Below are 19,854 nucleotides of genomic sequence, written 5' to 3'. Positions count from 1 at the left end.
AATTGCCACGATAACTCAAGTTCACAACACACATCACACGGTGGTCATTTTTTTTCGCGAACACTTTTCAGAGCTTCAGTTGTGAATCGTTCACGCATGTGACATAGGGCCTAATGGATAGTTCATAACAGATGTTATGAGTCGACTTTTATATGACTTTTATCCAACCTCCAACTCGCCCTACCTTCTACCGTCACAATTAAATTAGTCACAAAAACCCACATCCCCTAAAACTAAAATGATCAACAAATTCCATCCCAACCCCTCAAACAACCCGATTTCTAACCAGTGGTTCTTCCAGACTTTTTTCTCCGGGGGGCACTTGAAATTTTCAGGGGGGGGGGGCGGTAGACTTTCTTCGGGGGGGGGGGGCGGACACTGTTAAAAGTATATATTTTCTATATAAATTATATAAATTTCATTTCGTTCGGGGGGGGGGGGGGGCGGTAGAATTTTTTCGGGGGGGGGGGGGGGGGGCTTTGCCTGGAAGAAACTCTGTTTCGAACGCAATAAACGTATCTTTCGCCACCTTCGTCTTTTAAAAATACGAATCAGAATATAACATACTGCTACGCAGCAGAGGCGTATCGACCCTTCCCGGCGCCCGTGGACAAACTTTCGAATTGCACCCCCCTCAAACTTTTCGATTTGCACCCCCCTCAAACTTTCAATTTGTTTTTCCAACCCATTTTGGCGCCCGGGACATGCCCCCCGCTCCCCCCCCCCCCTCGATACGCCTCAACTACGTAGTGACGTGCAGTATCGTAGTTACAGTGCGACCGAACGAAATGAAATTTATATAATTTATATAGAAAATATATACTTTTAACAGTGTCCGCCACCCCCCCCCCCCGAAGAAAGTCTACCACCCCCCCCCCCCCCGAAAATTTCAACCCCCCCCCCCCCCCGGAGAAAAAAAGTCTGGAAGAAACACTGACGGTGTGTGATGAGGGGGTGGGGGGGGTGTTCAGATGGTGACGTCACACTTTTGAGTTATAAAAAGTAATGCTAGAATACGAATTTTAGCCGTTATTTCGCGTTTTAGAAAACTGTTTCAATAAATAAAGTACAGAGTTAGTAGATCCCTTTCGAACCAGGCGGTCCATGGGACAAATGAAATAGAGTTCACCTGTGTCTGTGTGATAAGCACATGTCTATCAGAAAGTACAAACAGAACGTTATATTTTATGGAAATAACATACTTCATTGAGGCTTGATGCAACCTGGAAAGTTCATTGTATATAAAAAATTAATGTTATGAAGGAGCTTTAATCTATAGCCTACACATAGACCCTATACAACTATTTATAGGTTTTCAAGCAGTGCATGATTTATATCAAATTCAAAACATAGGTAGCCTATATATTTTACTGGTGCACAACATGAACATCAACATCACTGAGTTCAAATAACAAAATAAATTAAACTATGATTTTCACACAAAAAGAAAAATACTTAACTTAATCCTCTTTGCTCCTTATGGAACATAGGGCCTCCACCGGCTATTAATGCTGCAGTCTCCCAAGACATCTCTGTTGGCTTCAGTTCTTTGAGAAGACTCCGCCTCCAGGTCTGTTTTGGGCGCCCTCTATTTCAGATTTGGCTTCAGTTTCTGTAACTATATTTTGCTTTATGTGGACAAGTATTATAGTTAGCCCATCGCACAACCCCCAACCTGGAGGACCAGGGCACATCGTTTGGTCTGGCCCCTACCCACGCAGATCTGTCCGACTTGGTTAGACCTGCCAGGAGCACTAGGCTCCCGCCGGCATAGCTCTGTGGGTCGCTGGGGCACACAAGCCATCCCACCACTTCAAGGCGGTGTGCCATCAGGATGGAAGAACAAAAATACCGTAAATCGATGTGCTTCAGCTGTTGTCTTTTGGAAACCAGTCCAGAAACACGCATTTTCACCTTGAATTCAGCGAGCGTGGTGTTCTTGTGTTAGTGTTAGCCATCTCCATGCAACTTAAAGAAGTGTTCTCTTAGTTTTGCAGGAATTGCTCAACTTGGCATTGTAAATCATGCAATCAGGACTTTTTTTTAAATTTGCTCAACATAGTAAAGTATAAAGGGATTTAAATATTAAGAAATAAATCACACCACGTTCTATCAGGATAGTCATAAGTCGACTACTGGATCACGAGATACTTGCCGTAAAGCGGTGCTTCTTAACCTGGGTTAGATAGAACAGCAAAGGTTTGGTGAATCAGCCCCAGGGGTTTGGTGAATCAGCCCCAGGGGCTTGGCGAATCAGCCCCAGGGGTTCTGCGAATTATATCTACTTTCTCGCAAAGGTTTCTGTCATAAGCCTTTCTTTAATAGACGTCTCTCCGGCCGTGGTGTGGGCGATTGATTAAGCAAGATTGAATGGACAAGGGGATCTGGTAATACATTAATCAATGGTCACACTGAATCATGGGCGTCCTAGAGCACTGAGCATCACGGGCTCTCTCGTGAGCATAAAACAGTTTATGCATTACTCTGCAACATTCATGTGATTGCCTAGAAACTTTGCCAGTACACTACTGTAGTAATGTGCAGTTGGGCGCCCTGAGACCTCCGCGGCTACTTAAGCACATGGGGTCCGCTGTTTAAGCTTCCTCCACATGGGTTCAGAGCAGAGGCGTAGCGACCCTTCCCGGCGCCCGGGGACAAACTTTTCGATTTGCACCCCCCCCTCAAACTTTCGATTTGCACCCCCCTCAAGATTTTCATTTGCACCCCCCCTCAAACTTTCAATTTGCACCCTCCTCAACCTTTCAATTTATTTTTCCAACCCATTTTGGCGCCCCCTAAGGTCGGCGCCCGGGGACATATGTCCCCCCCCACACTACTGGTTCAGAGGTTAACGGTCGAACTCCGTCCTACAGTCGCCGGCATTCTTGTGACCCGAAACGCCCCGGGCTCCCCCTCCTACATTTGTTTTAAAAAGCCCGCTACACTAGGGATACCTATAGCTACTAAAGTCGATGATAAAACCGAACCAGCTGTGGCACTCTGCGGTAGTGTAACTTGTGGCACTCAAAGAGAGAGCTTCCAATCCTGATACTTGGGCGGTCGATGAGGGATGTTCTACCTTAGCCTTGCGGAGACTGATCAACGAACATTCAATGTTTTCGCCATGGTTTCTTTCAAGCATCTGTTGGGGAGGGAGCGCGCCCAAAGGCCCCGGATGAACTAGAAAAAAGCTATCTTTATCAATATATAGACTACTGTAACTATTGCCCCCCCCCCTCGAGAAAATTTTTGAACACACTGGAGATAATGTAAACAATCCGCACCCAATAACTAGGATCCAAGAAATGTAGTGCTGACATTTATATTTAAATAACTCGAGTGCTAATCAACTGAAAAATTATACATTTATATCAAGTAATAGCTGATAGCCCAACTGATACCCTGTGCTGATATAGAACGGCATCGCCAACCTAAATAAATAACTTCACATTGTTATGTTTTCCAGGGCACACAAAATCTTTCGTATAGTGTACTGAATTTTTACATTTACCGCATTGTGTAAAAAATGCAGCAAGTAAATTAAAAATAATAAATTGCTGTTAAGCATTGTAAGTTTAAAGATCAAAATTAGGTTTAGAACTGATTTGTAAATCTACCAAAAAATTCAAACAAGGGATCCCTGTTAAAATATGAACTTCACGTTTATTCATATAGAACACTTGATTAAATCAAAATTGTAAAAACAGTAAGGCACATACAAAGTCAGTTAAAAATTGGAAGTCCTTTACAGCTTACCAGTCTAGATAACAACCAATTCAAAAATATGAATAGTTACTTTACTCAATTTTCTTTTCCTCTTGTAGGAAAGTTCATTATAAACTAATATTTTACAATAGGCTTGTGAATGATTTTTTTTCTTTCTTGTAATAAACTTGTAAATATTAACAAGTGAATCATGAAGGAACACCTTCACAAAACAACAGTACACAACAATATTTTAACAAGGTATTAGATAAATGCAAGTCAAGATATTTACATTTGAACACAGTGACTCCCTAAGGCAATTTACTTCTTTAAAATGTAAAATGAACATTGCTCATTAAGGCACATTTTTTTTTAATGCTAACAATCATCCTCAGAAAAATAGACCATTGTAAAATGTTGCAAAAATTTCCATAGAATATTTACATTTGAACACATTGAATAAACAGGTAATTTACTTATAAAAAAAAGTATGTAACATTTGATCATTGGATACAATTGACAGAAAATATTTTAAATGTCGCAAAAAAAAAATTTCCATTGTTTGATTTTTTTTTAAATAGGAAAGACAAGAATTGCAGTGAGTTTTATTAAAATGATGGCAGAAATATATATATATATCAAATACAGATATTCAAATTGCACAAATTCTGTTTTTGTTTACAAAAAATAATTCTTTTACAGATACCAGTCTGCATCAACTGTAGCTAAAAACACTTGTGGCAATAATTAAACGTTTATAAAAATCTGGCCAATTTAAAAAAAATCAGTCAACACACTCTGCCTCAAGTGTGGCTGTCAGGGTTTTCCCAGTAGCTAATTCTGTGAACACAAGCTGATCTTTGAACTTTGCCACATGTCTTGGTTTGAAGGTCACAGGAAAGAAAACCTTTTTGTCTTTGCTTAAAACAGAAAGTATTAAAATAAAAAAAATAAATACAAACTAAGCTGCAGTATCTATATAAACATACTTGAAAAAGTTATTTAACATAAGGTACCAAAACTAAATATGAAAAAGACAAATGTTTATATAGAATAATTGTATTTAAAAAAAAGTATTTCCAAATACTCACCCAAGCTTGACAACAGTGTGTTTGATAAGGAAAGGTGGATTGGGCTGACTGGTGACTGCAAGCTGTAACAGACATTTAAATAAAGCTTAATCTAGTAATGATTGAGAGGTCATAGACAGTAATGTCAGTATCTGGAGTGTCACTAAGTGTCAGCGATTAGGGTGAATTATGACTGGGATTTTGAAATATATTTTTTTTTGTTACAAATTTCAATGGCTATATTTAAAATTCTTTTGGTAAATTAAAAAAAAAACAACATATTTCTAGTGGTTAACATTTAAAATGGTTTTTACCTCAGTGGCTTCACTTGGGTTCATAATATCAAGTTTAACAATGGCACATTCCATTTTGTGTAGAGTTGGGAACTTGAGACTAGGGTTGGGTAGATGGACACACCTCATGCTCTTCTTGCTTGTTCCTGATCTGTTGTGGACAAGAGAAACATTGGTATTATATTCACAATAATCTTGTGGATAAGACAAACATTGGTATTATATTCACAATAATCTTGTGGATAAGAGAAACATTGGTATTATATTCACAATAATCTTGTGGATAAGAGAAACATTGGTATTATATTCACAATAACCTTGTGGATAAGATTTTAAAGAAACATTGGTATTATATTCACAATAACATTGTGGACAAAAAAAACATTGGTATTATATTCACAATAACCTTGTGGACTAAAGAAACATTGGTATTATATTCACAATAATCTTGAGGATAAGAGAAACATTGGTATTATATTCACAATAACCTTGTGGACAAAAGAAACATTGGTATTATATTCACAATAACCTTGTGGACTAAAGAAACATTGGTATTATATTCACAATAACCTTGTGGAAAAAAGAAACATTGGTATTATATTCACAATAATCTTGTAGATAAGAGAAACATTGGTATTATATTCACAATAATCTTGTGGACAAGAGAAACATTGGTATTATATTCACAATAACCTTGTGGACAAAAGAAACATTGGTATTATATTCACAATAACCTTGTGGACTAAGAAACATTGGTATTATATTCACAATAATCTTGTAGATAAGAGAAACATTGGTATTATATTCACAATAATCTTGTGGACAAGAGAAACATTGGTATTATATTCACAATAACCTTGTGGACAAAAGAAACATTGGTATTATATTCACAATAACCTTGTGGACTAAAGAAACATTGGTATTATATTCACAATAATCTTGTGGATAAGAGAAACATTGGTATTATATTCACAATAACCTTGAAGCACGGTCAATACCATTATCAATACCATCCAAGGGATAGATGACAGAGTTCACCTGTTGCTTTGTTCCAGGCAAATGAATAGATTATGTGGTCAGCACTATACCCAGTCATCTTAACTCTCCTCTACAGGTCTGTGTAGCCACAGTTTGGTTGGGGTCATGTCTGTTGTACACAATCAAGTCCACAAACCAAGCTAGAATGTAGTTTGGTAATTTTTAAACTCAGCTGTATGACTACACCAACTTGGGACATTTAAGGGATTTGATGACTGCATCAAACTTCACAGTAAACACATTAGATGCTGAATGTAAAAGTTGAAACAAATTTTAGCATTAAGGGATTTGATGACTGCATCAAACTTCACAGTAAACACATTAGATGATGAATGTAAAAGTTGAAACAAATTTTAGCATTAAGGGATTTGATGACTGCATCAAACTTCACAGTAAACACATTAGATGCTGAATGTAAAAGTTGAAACAAATTTTAGCATTAAGGGATTTGATGACTGCATCAAACTTCACAGTAAACACATTAGATGCTGAATGTAAAAGTTGAAACAAATTTTAGCATTAAGGGATTTGATGACTGCATCAAACTTCACAGTAAACACATTAGATGCTGAATGTAAAAGTTGAAACAAATTTTAGCATTAAGGGATTTGATGACTGCATCAAACTTCACAGTAAACACATTAGATGCTGAATGTAAAAGTTGAAACAAATTTTAGCATTAAGGGATTTGATGACTGCATCAAACTTCACAGTAAACACATTAGATGATGAATGTAAAAGTTGAAACAAATTTTAGCATTAAGGGATTTGATGACTGCATCAAACTTCACAGTAAACACATTAGATGATGAATGTAAAAGTTGAAACAAATTTTAGCATTAAGGGATTTGATGACTGCATCAAACTTCACAGTAAACACATTAGATGCTGAATGTAAAAGTTGAAACAAATTTTAGCATTAAGGGATTTGATGACTGCATCAAACTTCACAGTAAACACATTAGATGCTGAATGTAAAAGTTGAAACAGATTTTAGCATTAAGGGATTTGATGACTGCATCAAACTTCACAGTAAACACATTAGATGCTGAATGTAAAAGTTGAAACAAATTTTAGCATTAACTACCTTGTGGAGTTGTTGTCTCCCCCTGGATAAAGACACTGAGTTGAGGAGGTTTTAGACGAGGCAGATGATGCAGACGGTGTGTTGGACTCTAGCCCTGTTGGAGCAGAAGAACTGTGGGGAGATGGTGTGGCGGCATCCCTCGCTGTCACAGGACTCCACGATGGGATGCTTTTAGCTCGCCCCAACTGGATATGGGGGTCAGAGTCTTTCACAGTGTGGGGTGATGCATCAGGGTTGGCAGTCCTTGGTTGTGTCACCTTGCCTGGTGACCCAGCGGTCCTTGGTTGTGTCACCTTGCCTGGTGACCCAGCAGGCCTTGGTTGTGTCACCTTGCCTGGTGACCCAGCGGTCCTTGGTTGTGTCACCTTGCCTGGTGACCCAGCAGGCCTTGGTTGTGTCACCTTGCCTGGTGACCCAGCTGTGACAGTCCCCCTGTCTGGTGACCCAGCAGACGGAGGCCTGGTGTGATCCTCAGAGCTAGCTGTGCTGCTGAAGGAGTGACTAGATAGTTTACCATGAGACAGAGTGGTTTGGCTCAGGCCTGCTGGTAGCTCATCTGACTTTTCAGCAACAGCCATTAACTGACTAGGTATTGCCTGGAACATTTTTAATTGCACAAATTTAATTAAGTTAAAGAAATAACTCTTTAACAATAACAAATCTAAACCAAATGAAATTAAAAAAAAAAATAATGCAGTTTTGTGGATGGAGGTTTTTAGTACAACATTAAATAAATCTCCCATAAAATGTTATTACTAGATAATTTTGAGAGAAACTCTACTACTCACTTTAGCATAGAGAGTAAACTTATGAAGTGAACTGTGATCTCTAGTTAAATCATTTATAATCCAAGCCTGGTTGTACGAGCCCTTTGTCTTCGGACTAAACTGGACACTTATCTATCAGAGAAAAAACAAGATTACAGTCAGACTTCAATACATTTTAAAAAATAATAATCTATAAAAATACACAATATTGTATTTTATGAAGGACAAATTGTAATTGTCTTTTAATAAACATTTTCAAATCATGCTGCAGCATTGGTTGACATACAAAATGCTTACTTTTATTTTTTTCATAAAAACATTTTAAACTCCTACCTTTGCAGTTTCATTAGGTTGAAGAGTACCATTAGTGGGAGATAACTTGAATGCTTCATAGTCTACTCTGTACACCTGGCTTGTACTGTTTGCATACTTAAAAAAAACAGCAATCATGTTATTTCATAAAAAAAATAAATGACAATATAAAAAAAGTCTTTGTTAATATATAAAACTTGAATTATATCCATCCTGTGTAGAAAGACTAAAAAAAACATACCTGCACATAAGGCATGGCCAAGGGGATAATATTCCAGGAAATTGATTCAAAGCTTTTGTTGGTGAACATGTACATACAGACTATAAGAGGTAAACAACAGAGAGTTAAAAACAAATTGCACAGGTGCAACATTCATTAGACTTGAAAAGTCTGATAAAATAGCCAATTTATAAGAAATATCAAATAAAGTATTCCAATGTTCATAAAACAGTAAAACCAAATGTAGGTTGACAATGCATTTTTAAAAAATCCTTAGAATCAAAAGCGAATTTAAAAAAAAAAAGAAAAATTAAAAAATAGCAACCAGTCTGTATTATTTCATCAGAAATCGTTAAATGATCAGTAGTAGAAACAAAATTGAAACAAAATTTAACTTATTCACCTGCAACTTTAACTGCCCAGCTCGAATCTGATACATACCAATTTTAGAGCCAGCAGTCGTGGTTGGAACAAAAACTTTATCAGAGGCCTCAATTAATAGCTTTGTTTTATCTGTGGGTAATGTAGCTTGTTTACTGGCAAGTGAAGGTGAACAGACATTGGCCTGTTCTGCTGGCAACTTCTCTGGCAAGTCCATGGGGTAGTCAGGCATGGCTGGAGCATACTGCTGAGAGGGGGTTACGGCAGAGCGGCTGAAGGTTACAGGTATTTTGTTGGGCGAGGCGTGCGGAGAGGATAGAGTAGAGTGGACAACTGGACTAATTCCTGGGTTCTGGAACCATCCAGGCTTTTGTATGATAAACACCTTGATGTACTGTAACAGAGCAGAAGACATCTGATGTCAACATTACATTTTTTTAAATTGAGTTCATAATAAATGATGAAGGAAAAAAAATCTCCTATTAATTAGTGGAGATTACTTTCAAATAGGCATTTAAATTTTGCAGGCAATTTTATTAGTATTTGAAAATGGGATGAAATCATTCTGCCTTTTGTGGCGGTGTGAAGCAGTTTGAAGGTTACTGAGCATAAATGTAGATGTGGAGCAATACATTTAATACCTAATAGTTTATAAAAAAAATTAGGTATGCTGTACAGACCTTAATTTCCTGTTGACAGTAAACACGAACAAGTCCGCACTGTGCTGAACTTTTGTTTGCTAGGGCTGAGGGATTTACTCCAATGTTTAATGACATTGTGCTCCTGTTGACATAAATGTTATTAAGTTGTGATAGGATATTTTAGACAAATAAATTTCACTTTTTAAAAACAATACAGCTCTAAATACATACCTTGCTTTTAATAGGGTTCTTGTTGGGGAGACAGAAAAAATGTTATCACAATCCACAGAAATCCTGAAGCAAAATTAATTTTTAAAATTGTGAACTTTGAAATTTTATAAAGTTCTAAACTTTACTTTTCAATGCTTTTATTTTAAAATACTTTTCCAATCAAAAGACAAAAACTTACATAATTTCAGAGGAAGAAAAATTAATCACTTGAACTGTACTTTTTGAAGAAATGTCATCAACTATAAGTTTAAAAAAAAAATAACAATAACTTTTCCATAAAAAATGCTTCAATTAAATGGTGATATACCATGTAAACAGTGGGACGGAGTGGTCTAGCGGTAGAGAGCTGGACTGCTAACCCATTAGTCTCGAGTTCGAATCCGAGTACAAGTCAGTAGACCGTCTCTGAGTCCACCCAACTCTGATGGGTACCTAACTCCTGTTAGGGAAAGTAAAGGCGGCTGGGCATAGGGCTGACCACACTTTCTCTTCATATGCCGAGGTCACAGAAACAAGTGAACTCTACTTCACTTGCCCCATAGACCGTCAGGTTTGAAAGGGAAACTTTTCACTTTTTTTTCATACCATGTAAACAACAAGCTAAAATGATAACAAAAGCCAACAAATGTTCGTTAAAATATATCAAGAAAAGATAGTTAAAAAACTTTGAGAAGTGAGTAGAATTACCATTGAGCTGAATTTCTTGAGGCGCCACATTCCAGTCGTCTTTACTTCTGTTCTGTTGGGGCTGGATGTTGGTGTTCACCTGGGTCAGAGCTGGCCGTTGTAGGGTCATGGGGGATCTGAATATACAAAACACAATGGATTGGGCAAGTTGGCTTTATAGTCTAAAGCACAACAGCTTCAGCAGTCTTCAAATGTAAACTGCCATAATGAGTTAGACCCAGGAATGGTCCAACAACCTCTACTTGTAAAAAATCAATTTCTACAAAAACACAAACATAGATAGTTACAATCAACAACACAATGATCCATTAAGAAAACTAGCTCAGCATTGATTTGGCAGTCTACATTCAAGTGTAATAATTGGCTATTAAAGCCATTAACAAATTAACTTATTCTACGTGCCAGATTGCCTGTTACCAGGCTAGTATAAATGACAAATGTTCACCTTATGGTCTCTGTCAGTGCCAGGTGAGGGACAGGCTGGACTTCTTGGTGCTGTCCAAACAAGCCTATCTTGACCACGGACACACTTTTCTTCAGAAATGAATAGCAGTCACCATGGCAGCTCATATTCTTCACTGTAAATTTCACGTGTAATCCTTTTTTAAAGTGGATACTATTTTTTATTCAAATTACAAAAAAGTAAGTTTGTAGCAATGTTTGAAAGGTCTAATCATATGATAAATAACACTTTTACTTTCAGAGGAACTTACTCTCCAAATCCACCTGTTGTTTCTGTGTATTGGTCAGTGGGATGTCAAAGTTGTAGACAATCTGTCGTGAATGTTTCCCAGGATTCCTAGAGTGAAACCATTAAAAAATGTAACCATTTAAAAATTTTTTTTACTTGAATACTTACATGACATATTCAACTATTCAAATAGTATTGAACTATTATTTTAAAAAGGAAAATAAAATTGAATAAACATGCACTTACGCCAGGAACATCTGCCTGATGACCTCATCCCCATAGGTTATCTTTATAAAGGCAACTATGGCCCGTCCTGACTTGCACAAGTCCATTTCTTTTTGTGTAGGACAGAACATTACTATCAACTCCTGGTTCAAAACAGGTTAAAATACTTCTTTATCAAGGTATAGATTTTTTTTACAAGTAATATTGCAAAATAAAAGTATTTCTATTACAAGCTCTTAGGTAAAAACAATTGATGATTAAAAGTACAATTTTGGAACGATGAAGTGTTTGTAATCAAAGAACAATAAAACTTACTTTAGATTCATTAGGCAGAAGGAGCAGGGCTGAAGGCATGACAGTAGCTCTGTTAGGCTGGAACTCTAGCTGCGAGACATCTGAGAAATTATTTAAGATATTACAGATACAACTAGTGACATGTTCTCCTTAAACAATCTTAAAACATTGTTTTCAATTTGTAAACATTTAACAACACCCTTAATAAAAAGCTTATTGCTAAATAAGTTCTGTAATTCCCAGATCAAGATAGAAGAAACTGACCACAGCAAGTAGCCTTCACAAAGCAGCACCGGACTCCACTGTTTCTGACCATGACCTTCTGTAGAATGGAGGTCCCAGCCTTGAGTACTCCGAGGTCCAGCCACTTTTCTCCAGTGTCTAGGGTGGTTATGTTACTGAAGGTCAGGTTGCTGGTTCCTCCATAACCACTGGTTGGGATCTGGTATGGCAGGCCACAACATCGTTTTTTAAAATTGTAAATAGTTTTAAATCATTTTTAAGTTAAAAGTCAACAAAACATTTATCATTAAATATATTTCAAATTTAAAAAAAATTTCTTTTTTACAAATTTGACTTCAATATTTTTAGTCAGCTTTTCTTGGAAAATAAGCAAACAGTATTTTCAGGTTCCAATTTAATACTTTCAAGATTTTGAGGAAAAAAAGAAGGTTGTAAGTTGCTAAAAGATTTACACTAATTGCGTAGAGGCGTAGCTAGGGAAGGTTGGGTGGGGTGGCCGCTGACCCTCAGGGGCGCCAAACAGGGTAAATTTTTTTTTATTATAAAGATCATTTCGAGCAGCATTACTAAATGATACACAACCAAAGTAAAAAAAAAATTTAATAGTTCGCCCCAGAATGAGAATTTATGAGCCGCTACGCCTCTGATAGTGTCAAAACTTGATTTACAGCCATAATTAAGAAAGGTATAAAGGAATAAAGTAGTTACGGTAAATCTGTTGGCATAGAGTATCTGAAGGGAGAGGACAGTAGAAAAATGATCGACTGCATTGGGTGTAAAACTGACAGCCACTGAGTACTGCTTGTCTTTGAGGACTTTCATGTCGATGCTGTTACAGCTGGAAGCTTCATCAGGGTAAGTGAACTGAAAATAAAAACCGACATTCTAACTGTATAGGTCTGTTCATTTTAGATTAGCTGGCTAATGCAAATGACAAATTATTATAATTTAATAATTTTAAATATTTAAACAAAAGATCTTTTTCTCTTAAGATATTTAAAAAATTGAATAAGAACAAAAACAAAGAAAATTACTAACTTTGAATATAGAGCTATCCCCTCCAATGCGCAGTTTAATATCAGCATCATCATTGGCAAAAAATGTAAACATTAGTTTCCTGTAGAAAAAAGGTATACATGAAAAACTTGTATATCAATTTTTCAATTAAAAAGAAATATACATATACGTACATATAAACTTATACAAGACTTAAAAATTAATGTTTATTTTTATTAAGTTGTCCTACTTCTACACTTGAATTAAAAAAGCCACCAAATAAATAAAAAAATCCACCAACTTGGTCTGGCCTAGGCTGACTCCGCCAAAGTTCAGTGCTGCCACTGTAGCAGATATCCTCACTTCCTTGGCTCTGATCTTGCCCACAACAGATATATAACTATCTGTATCTGTGGTCTGTAGCATCAGGTGCCTGGTAGATAATGACATTGTGTTCTAGTGAATGTTGTCTAGTTGAATTGAACTTTGTGTTACAGTTGATAACTTTGTGCTAAAGGGAATTTTGTTCACACAACAATCAATATTTGATATGGTGCATACATACAAAGACAAATTCTGGTTATAAATGAAATGCATCTTTACTTATATATGATGCAAATTTAATGCCTTGTAAAATGTTTTGAAATTTTCAAGCGCTTGAGATAATTTCAAGGTTTCTCTTCACAAGAAGCAAAAACTAAAGTAATGAAAGCAAAATACCCTCTCAGACAAATATAGAGAAGTAAGAGCTCTTCTGTTTCTGAAGAGTCAACATTTAGAGAAATTTTATAACCAGCATAAAGTCCAGATTGGAACTAACGACCAGCTTATGAGCATAAATCAAATTAAACTTTCCAGGGTCAGTCATCACAGACCCAACATTCTACCTACCCAGAACACAGCACTAAATGCTAACTCACACATTGTTGTCCTCAGCGCTGTCCCGTGTAGGCTGTGGTGTGAAGGTCACATACACCAGCACAAACTTTCCAGGGTCAGCCATCACAGACCCAACATTCTACCTACCCAGAACACAGCACTAAATGCTAACTCACACATTGTTGTCCTCAGCGCTGTCCCATGTAGGCTGTGGTGTGAAGGTCACATACACCAGCACAAACTTTCCAGGGTCAGCCATCACAGACCCAACATTCTACCTACCCAGAACACAGCACTAAATGCTAACTCACACATTGTTGTCCTCAGCGCTGTCCCGCGTTGGCTGTGGTGTGAAGGTCACATACACCGGCACGTCCCCGCCACCTGGTATGTCCACATGATTGCTGCTGACACTGAACTGATGTCTGGAAGGCTCAAAATAAATATCTACAGGCAAGGTGATGTTGCCAGAATTGATCAGCTTTACAACTCCCTGGCCAGATTTTCCTGGTATGGCATAGATGGACATGTTCTGAAAACAAACATTTATAAACATAAATATTTTAGTTTTATTAAAATAAAATATACTAGTTTTAAAACTAGCTTTATTTCATTGCTCTGAGTAAATTCACTTTTCATATTTAGTCCAATATATATATATATATATAAAAGGCATTACAAAAATAAATTGTGTATATGAGAAAAATTGTCATACACTTTTGTCAACATGAAGCTTTGAATAGCCCACATTGACACGAAGTTTAGTCACACACAGGAGATCAATGTCCTCTACTGGCATGTCTACCCCAAGACTCAGTGTGGCATGGAACTTCTCGGCAGTCTTCATGTATTCTGGCATCACATTATGAATACACCAAATATTATTATTCAAAAAATATAGAAACACAACAATTTCTCTTTCTACTTACATAAAATAATTTGCAATAATTACACAGAAATAAATAAAATTCAACTTACTTCGATTAACTTTTTGTGCATCATTAGCATGGCAATACACATGTACAGTCTCAGTACAGATGTTATCTCCCTTTTTCCCTGGCAAGGTAATGGCAAACACGCTGCCAATGCCGATGGGTTTGGTGGTGAAAGAGATCATGGACATCTCAGAGACCCTCTCAGATTGGAAGGTGAACTGACACAGAGAGGACTCTTGCTGCAAGCATATACATCCACTGTTTAAACAGCTTTATATACAGGGTTAGTGTGTACAGTAAGAAACAGCAATATCACAAAATTCTCACTTATTTAAGACAAATAAAAACACAATTATTTTTCAAACAATTTAAAGTAAATTGAGGCATTTATAATTTTCTCTTAAAAACTAAATCACACATGTAGCTTATATTATACGTAAGAAATATCTCACCCTGTTAATAGAGAATCTTAAAGGAACCGTTGCCTTGCCAATATTCTGCACCCTGATAGACCTACAAGCTGATTTCCCCCAATGAAGATCTCCAAAATCTATTTCATCCTCAACAGGTGACAACTGAAAAAAAATAAACCGGGAGTGATCTCCCCTAAACTTTCTCGAATATTCTAATATAACACTACGTGGGATGTCAACTCTGAATATAGACATGATTTTTGTTTACTTAAACTTTTAAAATAGAATAAAATCTAGTAGAAAAAAAAATGCGCACCAAGCTAGCACCAAAACCAAATGTGCGTAATAGTGCGCAATATTATTAGTACTTTAAAAATTTACATTAGTTTTTTGAGAAATCGGAAGTAGCGTAAATTACTACTTCCGGTCAACGGAAATTACTCAAAATTTAACAGAAGGTAGAGAATTAGATCTTTTACTTACATGTGAAATTTCATTTATCTATCTGAAATAGTACTCAAGTTATAGGCTTTTGAAAAATTCAAAGTAGAAAAAGTACCACTTCCGGTTGTCGGAAATCGCTCAAAAGTTGATACGGATCTACGATTTTGATATAATACTTATATATGAAATTTCATCAACCTAGCTGTAACGGTACTCAAGTTATCGTGTTTACACACGGACACACACACAGACACACACACACACAGACATACGGACAAGATTGCTAAATTATGTTTTTCCGTATGAGTGAGGTGTAAAACGTCGAGATCTGTAAAAATCTCAATTTTTTTTTTTTGCACGATTACAATACTTTCTCTATACTTCGTATATACGAGAAAGTAAAAAGTATCACACTAAATATGTGGATCAAATATTTGCTTCGGTCCATTAAACAATTGGAAACAAATTGGACACTAAATATGTCGACCTATAAATCATACAAATATTTGTTTAGTCATATTTAAAAAAATTTCAATAGGTAATCAACAAAATAAAATTAATGTCAAAGTGAAATAGTAAAACATCTGAATAAGTTATTGTCAAGCAACAGGTAACAACTTGCCTTAAGGGTAGGTAACTCAGCAGTTGCCATTAGTGTCAAGGTGTACGTCCTGTTCTCATTAGGGCTGGTCAAATTCTGGGCATGGACCTCAACCACAGCTAAATACTCCCCACCATCTTTTGGCCGAAACATAACCTAAACACACATTTCAATAAGAATAGTTAGAAATGTTTGGCTGAAACTTAACCTAAACGCACATTTTAATTAAAACAGGTAAAAATATTTAAAGGGTTGAAACGACTACTTAAAAAAAAAACATCTAAAAACTGCTGAACTGTAAAATTAATTTGGTTAATCTACATTTAATGAGATTATTTAACACAATGCAAACTAACAAAATTAACAGGAATTTGCCATAAACAAAAAAATTTCTAAAATTATGTTGTCATAGTGATAGAACTATGAACTGATGCCCCACACCCCCATTAAATAAAACACAAAGTAGGTACTTTAGAACAACTATTTTCTTCCACAAAGATCAGTAAACAAATGAAACTAGTAACAGCATTTAAATATAAGAATCAGAAAAAAAATGTGCATACCGGAATCTGTTCTGTGGAGCAGGGACTCAGGGTGTGTTGCCTCTTGAGCTCAAATGGATAGTGTCCAGTTGTGATCCTCTGGTTGTTGAACCTGACATCTCTGAAGGTCAGCAGACATTTGACCCCCTTGTCCAGCAGGTTTGTGATGGGAAAACTGGTCTGCTGTGACAAGTGCACACAGCAGGCATCGGGGAAGTAAACTGTCTTGGGCAGCTCCAGAAAATTAATGGCAGCATTGGGAGTCACTAGTGGTAAGATAGCTGGTGGTGGGTGCAGGGGGATACATTACTATTTTAAAAATGGGACCAAATACATGGAACAAAACAAACAATGTTAACACCCTTGAACATTTTTATATATTTTTAATCTACAGGATCTTTGAAAATTTAAATTATAGACATGACATTGTGTATTAATTCACAGCAGTATTTTAAAACATTGCTAGTAACAATTTTTGTTTATACTACAAACATCAGTTTGGTAATATAGTATTTTATTTTATTCTGTAAGTATTGCTCTTATAATTAGGACCAAGATTTAGTTAGGGATAGTGTCTGGAATGGTTTGGCTAAGCCCTGAAGGTATCCTTTGAAGTTCATCATAGAATAAGTTTAATTAATTAACTAAACGGATTCAAATAAATATTCTATCTTTTACACTTACATAATTTTTAAAATTTTTTAGTCAAAGGTAATAATGGCATAACTGATAGCCAAATAACTAAGAACATAAAAAAAAAAAAAAACTGAAGTTCAGACAATTAATGTGGTACAGTACTCACATTTCTCAGGCAGCTTGCTATAATCAAACCTCTTCATATTGGGGAGGTGTCCAGTCATTGGCGTACTGAAGGCAAAGTCATTGTGAAGCTCTGTCTGCTGGAGGATGGACTGGGTGTTGTCCTGAATCAGGGAGTGGAACTGTAGAACCGAAGCATCCTCTCCCAACGTTGTGGCATCAGCATACTCATAGTTCTGAAAGTCTTTTGTGGTCCTGTTGCCTATGAGTGATCTGTCTTGTTTGGGTTGAAAGTTCAAAGTATCGTTGGGATGAGCTTTCCAGTTGTGATGGACAGAGGTGGGCCAGGAGTGTGGAGCTTCAAGGTGGGAGTTGTAAGCATTGATGGACACACTCTCTAGCGTCATGTTTGTCTGGTTGGTCTCCTCAGCCACCAGACTGTACAACTGTTTTTGTGACTGGGATATGGAGGGCTCGTAGATTTCAGGTATCTGCGAGAGGTGCGACCTTAGTGACAAGTCCTTATATGGAATGTGAGCTGGCGTCATCATGTCTGTGTTGGGGTGGGAGCTCTTCCCTAGAGGGTGAGCCGACTGATGAGACATAGACACATGCAAGGTTTTGAACCCAGCTGAGCTGTGATCAGGCAAGTCTGACTTGCCATCGACTACCACAGTTGAGTCGGAGCTGTTAGCCAGGTCCCCAGGGGCAAGTGAACACTCCAGCAGCGTCATGCCACTGATGGACCCCAGCTCTGTACCCCTGTGGCTGAGTTCAACAGAACTTGGAACACCTGAATCCTTGGATCTCTCACTCTCCTGACATTCCGGACCTCTAGGCTGGGACGAGCCAGGTTTGCTAGACTGCTGTGCCAGTCTGGGAATCCGACTCTTTGATTTGTTTCTATGAGGCAACAAGCTACTTGAAACAGGGAACGGGACTTTGAACACAGGCGACACCTCTCCAGCATCAGCCTTGTTCTGTGTGTCAACTCCCTCAAATCCCAGTGTATTTCTAGTCCCAGATTTTCCTGCACCACTAAGACTGTCCTCATTACTTATCACAGGAGAACTCACTTGGCTAGAACTTCCTTCACTTTTTGCCACAACCCCCTGCTTGTATTTACTGCCATCTTTACCACCCACCGAGGCTTCACTGACTGCCGCTGCACTCCTTATCTCAACAAAACTCATCTCAGGTTTGGGGAGTTTGTTTTCCTTAGCAACGGCAGATCTGGCTGCCTTCTTCTCATCCACTTTTTTCTCCACCTCTGAGAGAATCAGCTTCTCTGGGTTGGTCATGTTGAACTGGGACTTCTCTAGCAGCTTGTGCAGGCTGCTGAATGTCAGGTCTGAGAACAAGAAAAAGTTGTGTCTTATGAATCATTTTCATTAACTTTTGATATTTGATAGAAACTAAGGAAACTAAGGATAGTGATAACTATTTTCCCATTCATTATTTTTCCCTAGAGCCCAAGACACAGTGTAGTAGAGTTAATTTGTTTTAATAACATTGGCGTGTAAAGGCATTGTGTGGTTAGTACTATGCCCTGCTGCCTTAGTTTTCACACTTGAGTCAGGTACCCATCAGAGCAATGTGAGTCAGGTACCCATCAGAGCAATGTGAGTCAGGTACCCATCAGAGCAACATGAGTCAGGTACCCGTAACATGAGTCAGGTACCCGTCAGAGCAACATGAGTCAGGTACCCATCAGAGCAACATGAGTCAGGTACCCGTAACATGAGTCAGGTACCCGTCAGAGCAACATGAGTCAGGTACCCATCAGAGCAACATGAGTCAGGTACCCATCAGAGCAACATGAGTCAGGTACCCATCAGAGCAATGTGAGTCAGGTACCCATCAGAGCAACATGAGTCAGGTACCCGTAACATGAGTCAGGTACCCGTCAGAGCAACATGAGTCAGGTACCCATCAGAGCAACATGAGTCAGGTACCCATCAGAGCAATGTGAGTCAGGTACCCATCAGAGCAACATGAGTCAGGTACCCATCAGAGCAACATGAGTCAGGTACCCATCAGAGCAACATGAGTCAGGTACCCATCAGAGCAACATGAGTCAGGTACCCATCAGAGCAACATGAGTCAGGTACCCATCAGAGCAACATGAGTCAGGTACCCATCAGAGCAACATGAGTCAGGTACCCATCAGAGCAACATGAGTCAGGTACCCATCAGAGCAACATGAGTCAGGTACCCATCAGAGCAACATGAGTCAGGTACCCATCAGAGCAATGTGAGTCAGGTACCCATCAGAGCAACATGAGTCAGGTACCCATCAGAGCAACATGAGTCAGGTACCCATCAGAGCAACATGAGTCAGGTACCCATCAGAGCAACATGAGTCAGGTACCCATCAGAGTAAGATAGACTAAGGGTCGA

General features: G+C 37.8%; 1 protein-coding gene across 1 annotated transcript in view; it reads right to left on the bottom strand.

The window, feature by feature from the left end:
• Positions 1–3,644: 3,644 nt before the first annotated feature.
• LOC131942836 (uncharacterized) overlaps positions 3,645–19,854 on the bottom strand; it is a 29,783-nt gene continuing 13,573 nt past the window's right edge. Inside the window, exons 19-45 of the mRNA XM_059302776.1 lie at positions 17,498–18,805; positions 16,717–16,976; positions 16,175–16,309; positions 15,148–15,270; positions 14,739–14,934; positions 14,476–14,612; positions 14,072–14,292; positions 13,183–13,314; positions 12,924–13,002; positions 12,594–12,749; positions 11,907–12,084; positions 11,664–11,743; positions 11,370–11,491; positions 11,146–11,231; positions 10,878–11,010; positions 10,433–10,548; positions 9,924–9,984; positions 9,746–9,808; positions 9,554–9,656; positions 8,934–9,267; positions 8,514–8,593; positions 8,294–8,389; positions 7,982–8,092; positions 7,194–7,789; positions 5,090–5,219; positions 4,797–4,858; positions 3,645–4,625 (exon numbers count right to left, since the gene is read on the bottom strand). Of these exons, the coding sequence (XP_059158759.1) occupies positions 4,490–4,625; positions 4,797–4,858; positions 5,090–5,219; positions 7,194–7,789; positions 7,982–8,092; positions 8,294–8,389; positions 8,514–8,593; positions 8,934–9,267; positions 9,554–9,656; positions 9,746–9,808; positions 9,924–9,984; positions 10,433–10,548; positions 10,878–11,010; positions 11,146–11,231; positions 11,370–11,491; positions 11,664–11,743; positions 11,907–12,084; positions 12,594–12,749; positions 12,924–13,002; positions 13,183–13,314; positions 14,072–14,292; positions 14,476–14,612; positions 14,739–14,934; positions 15,148–15,270; positions 16,175–16,309; positions 16,717–16,976; positions 17,498–18,805 (5,234 nt within the window). The 3' untranslated portion in view covers positions 3,645–4,489. The remainder of the gene's footprint in view (positions 4,626–4,796; positions 4,859–5,089; positions 5,220–7,193; positions 7,790–7,981; positions 8,093–8,293; positions 8,390–8,513; positions 8,594–8,933; positions 9,268–9,553; positions 9,657–9,745; positions 9,809–9,923; positions 9,985–10,432; positions 10,549–10,877; positions 11,011–11,145; positions 11,232–11,369; positions 11,492–11,663; positions 11,744–11,906; positions 12,085–12,593; positions 12,750–12,923; positions 13,003–13,182; positions 13,315–14,071; positions 14,293–14,475; positions 14,613–14,738; positions 14,935–15,147; positions 15,271–16,174; positions 16,310–16,716; positions 16,977–17,497; positions 18,806–19,854) is intronic.

This window comes from Physella acuta, unplaced genomic scaffold, assembly GCF_028476545.2.
Source record: "Physella acuta isolate Inbredline_101_S28 unplaced genomic scaffold, ASM2847654v3 ptg000429l, whole genome shotgun sequence".
Lineage (NCBI taxonomy): Eukaryota > Metazoa > Mollusca > Gastropoda > Physidae > Physella > Physella acuta.
Note: the sequence above shows the minus strand (reverse complement) of the source record. Positions and strands in the feature narration are given on the sequence as shown.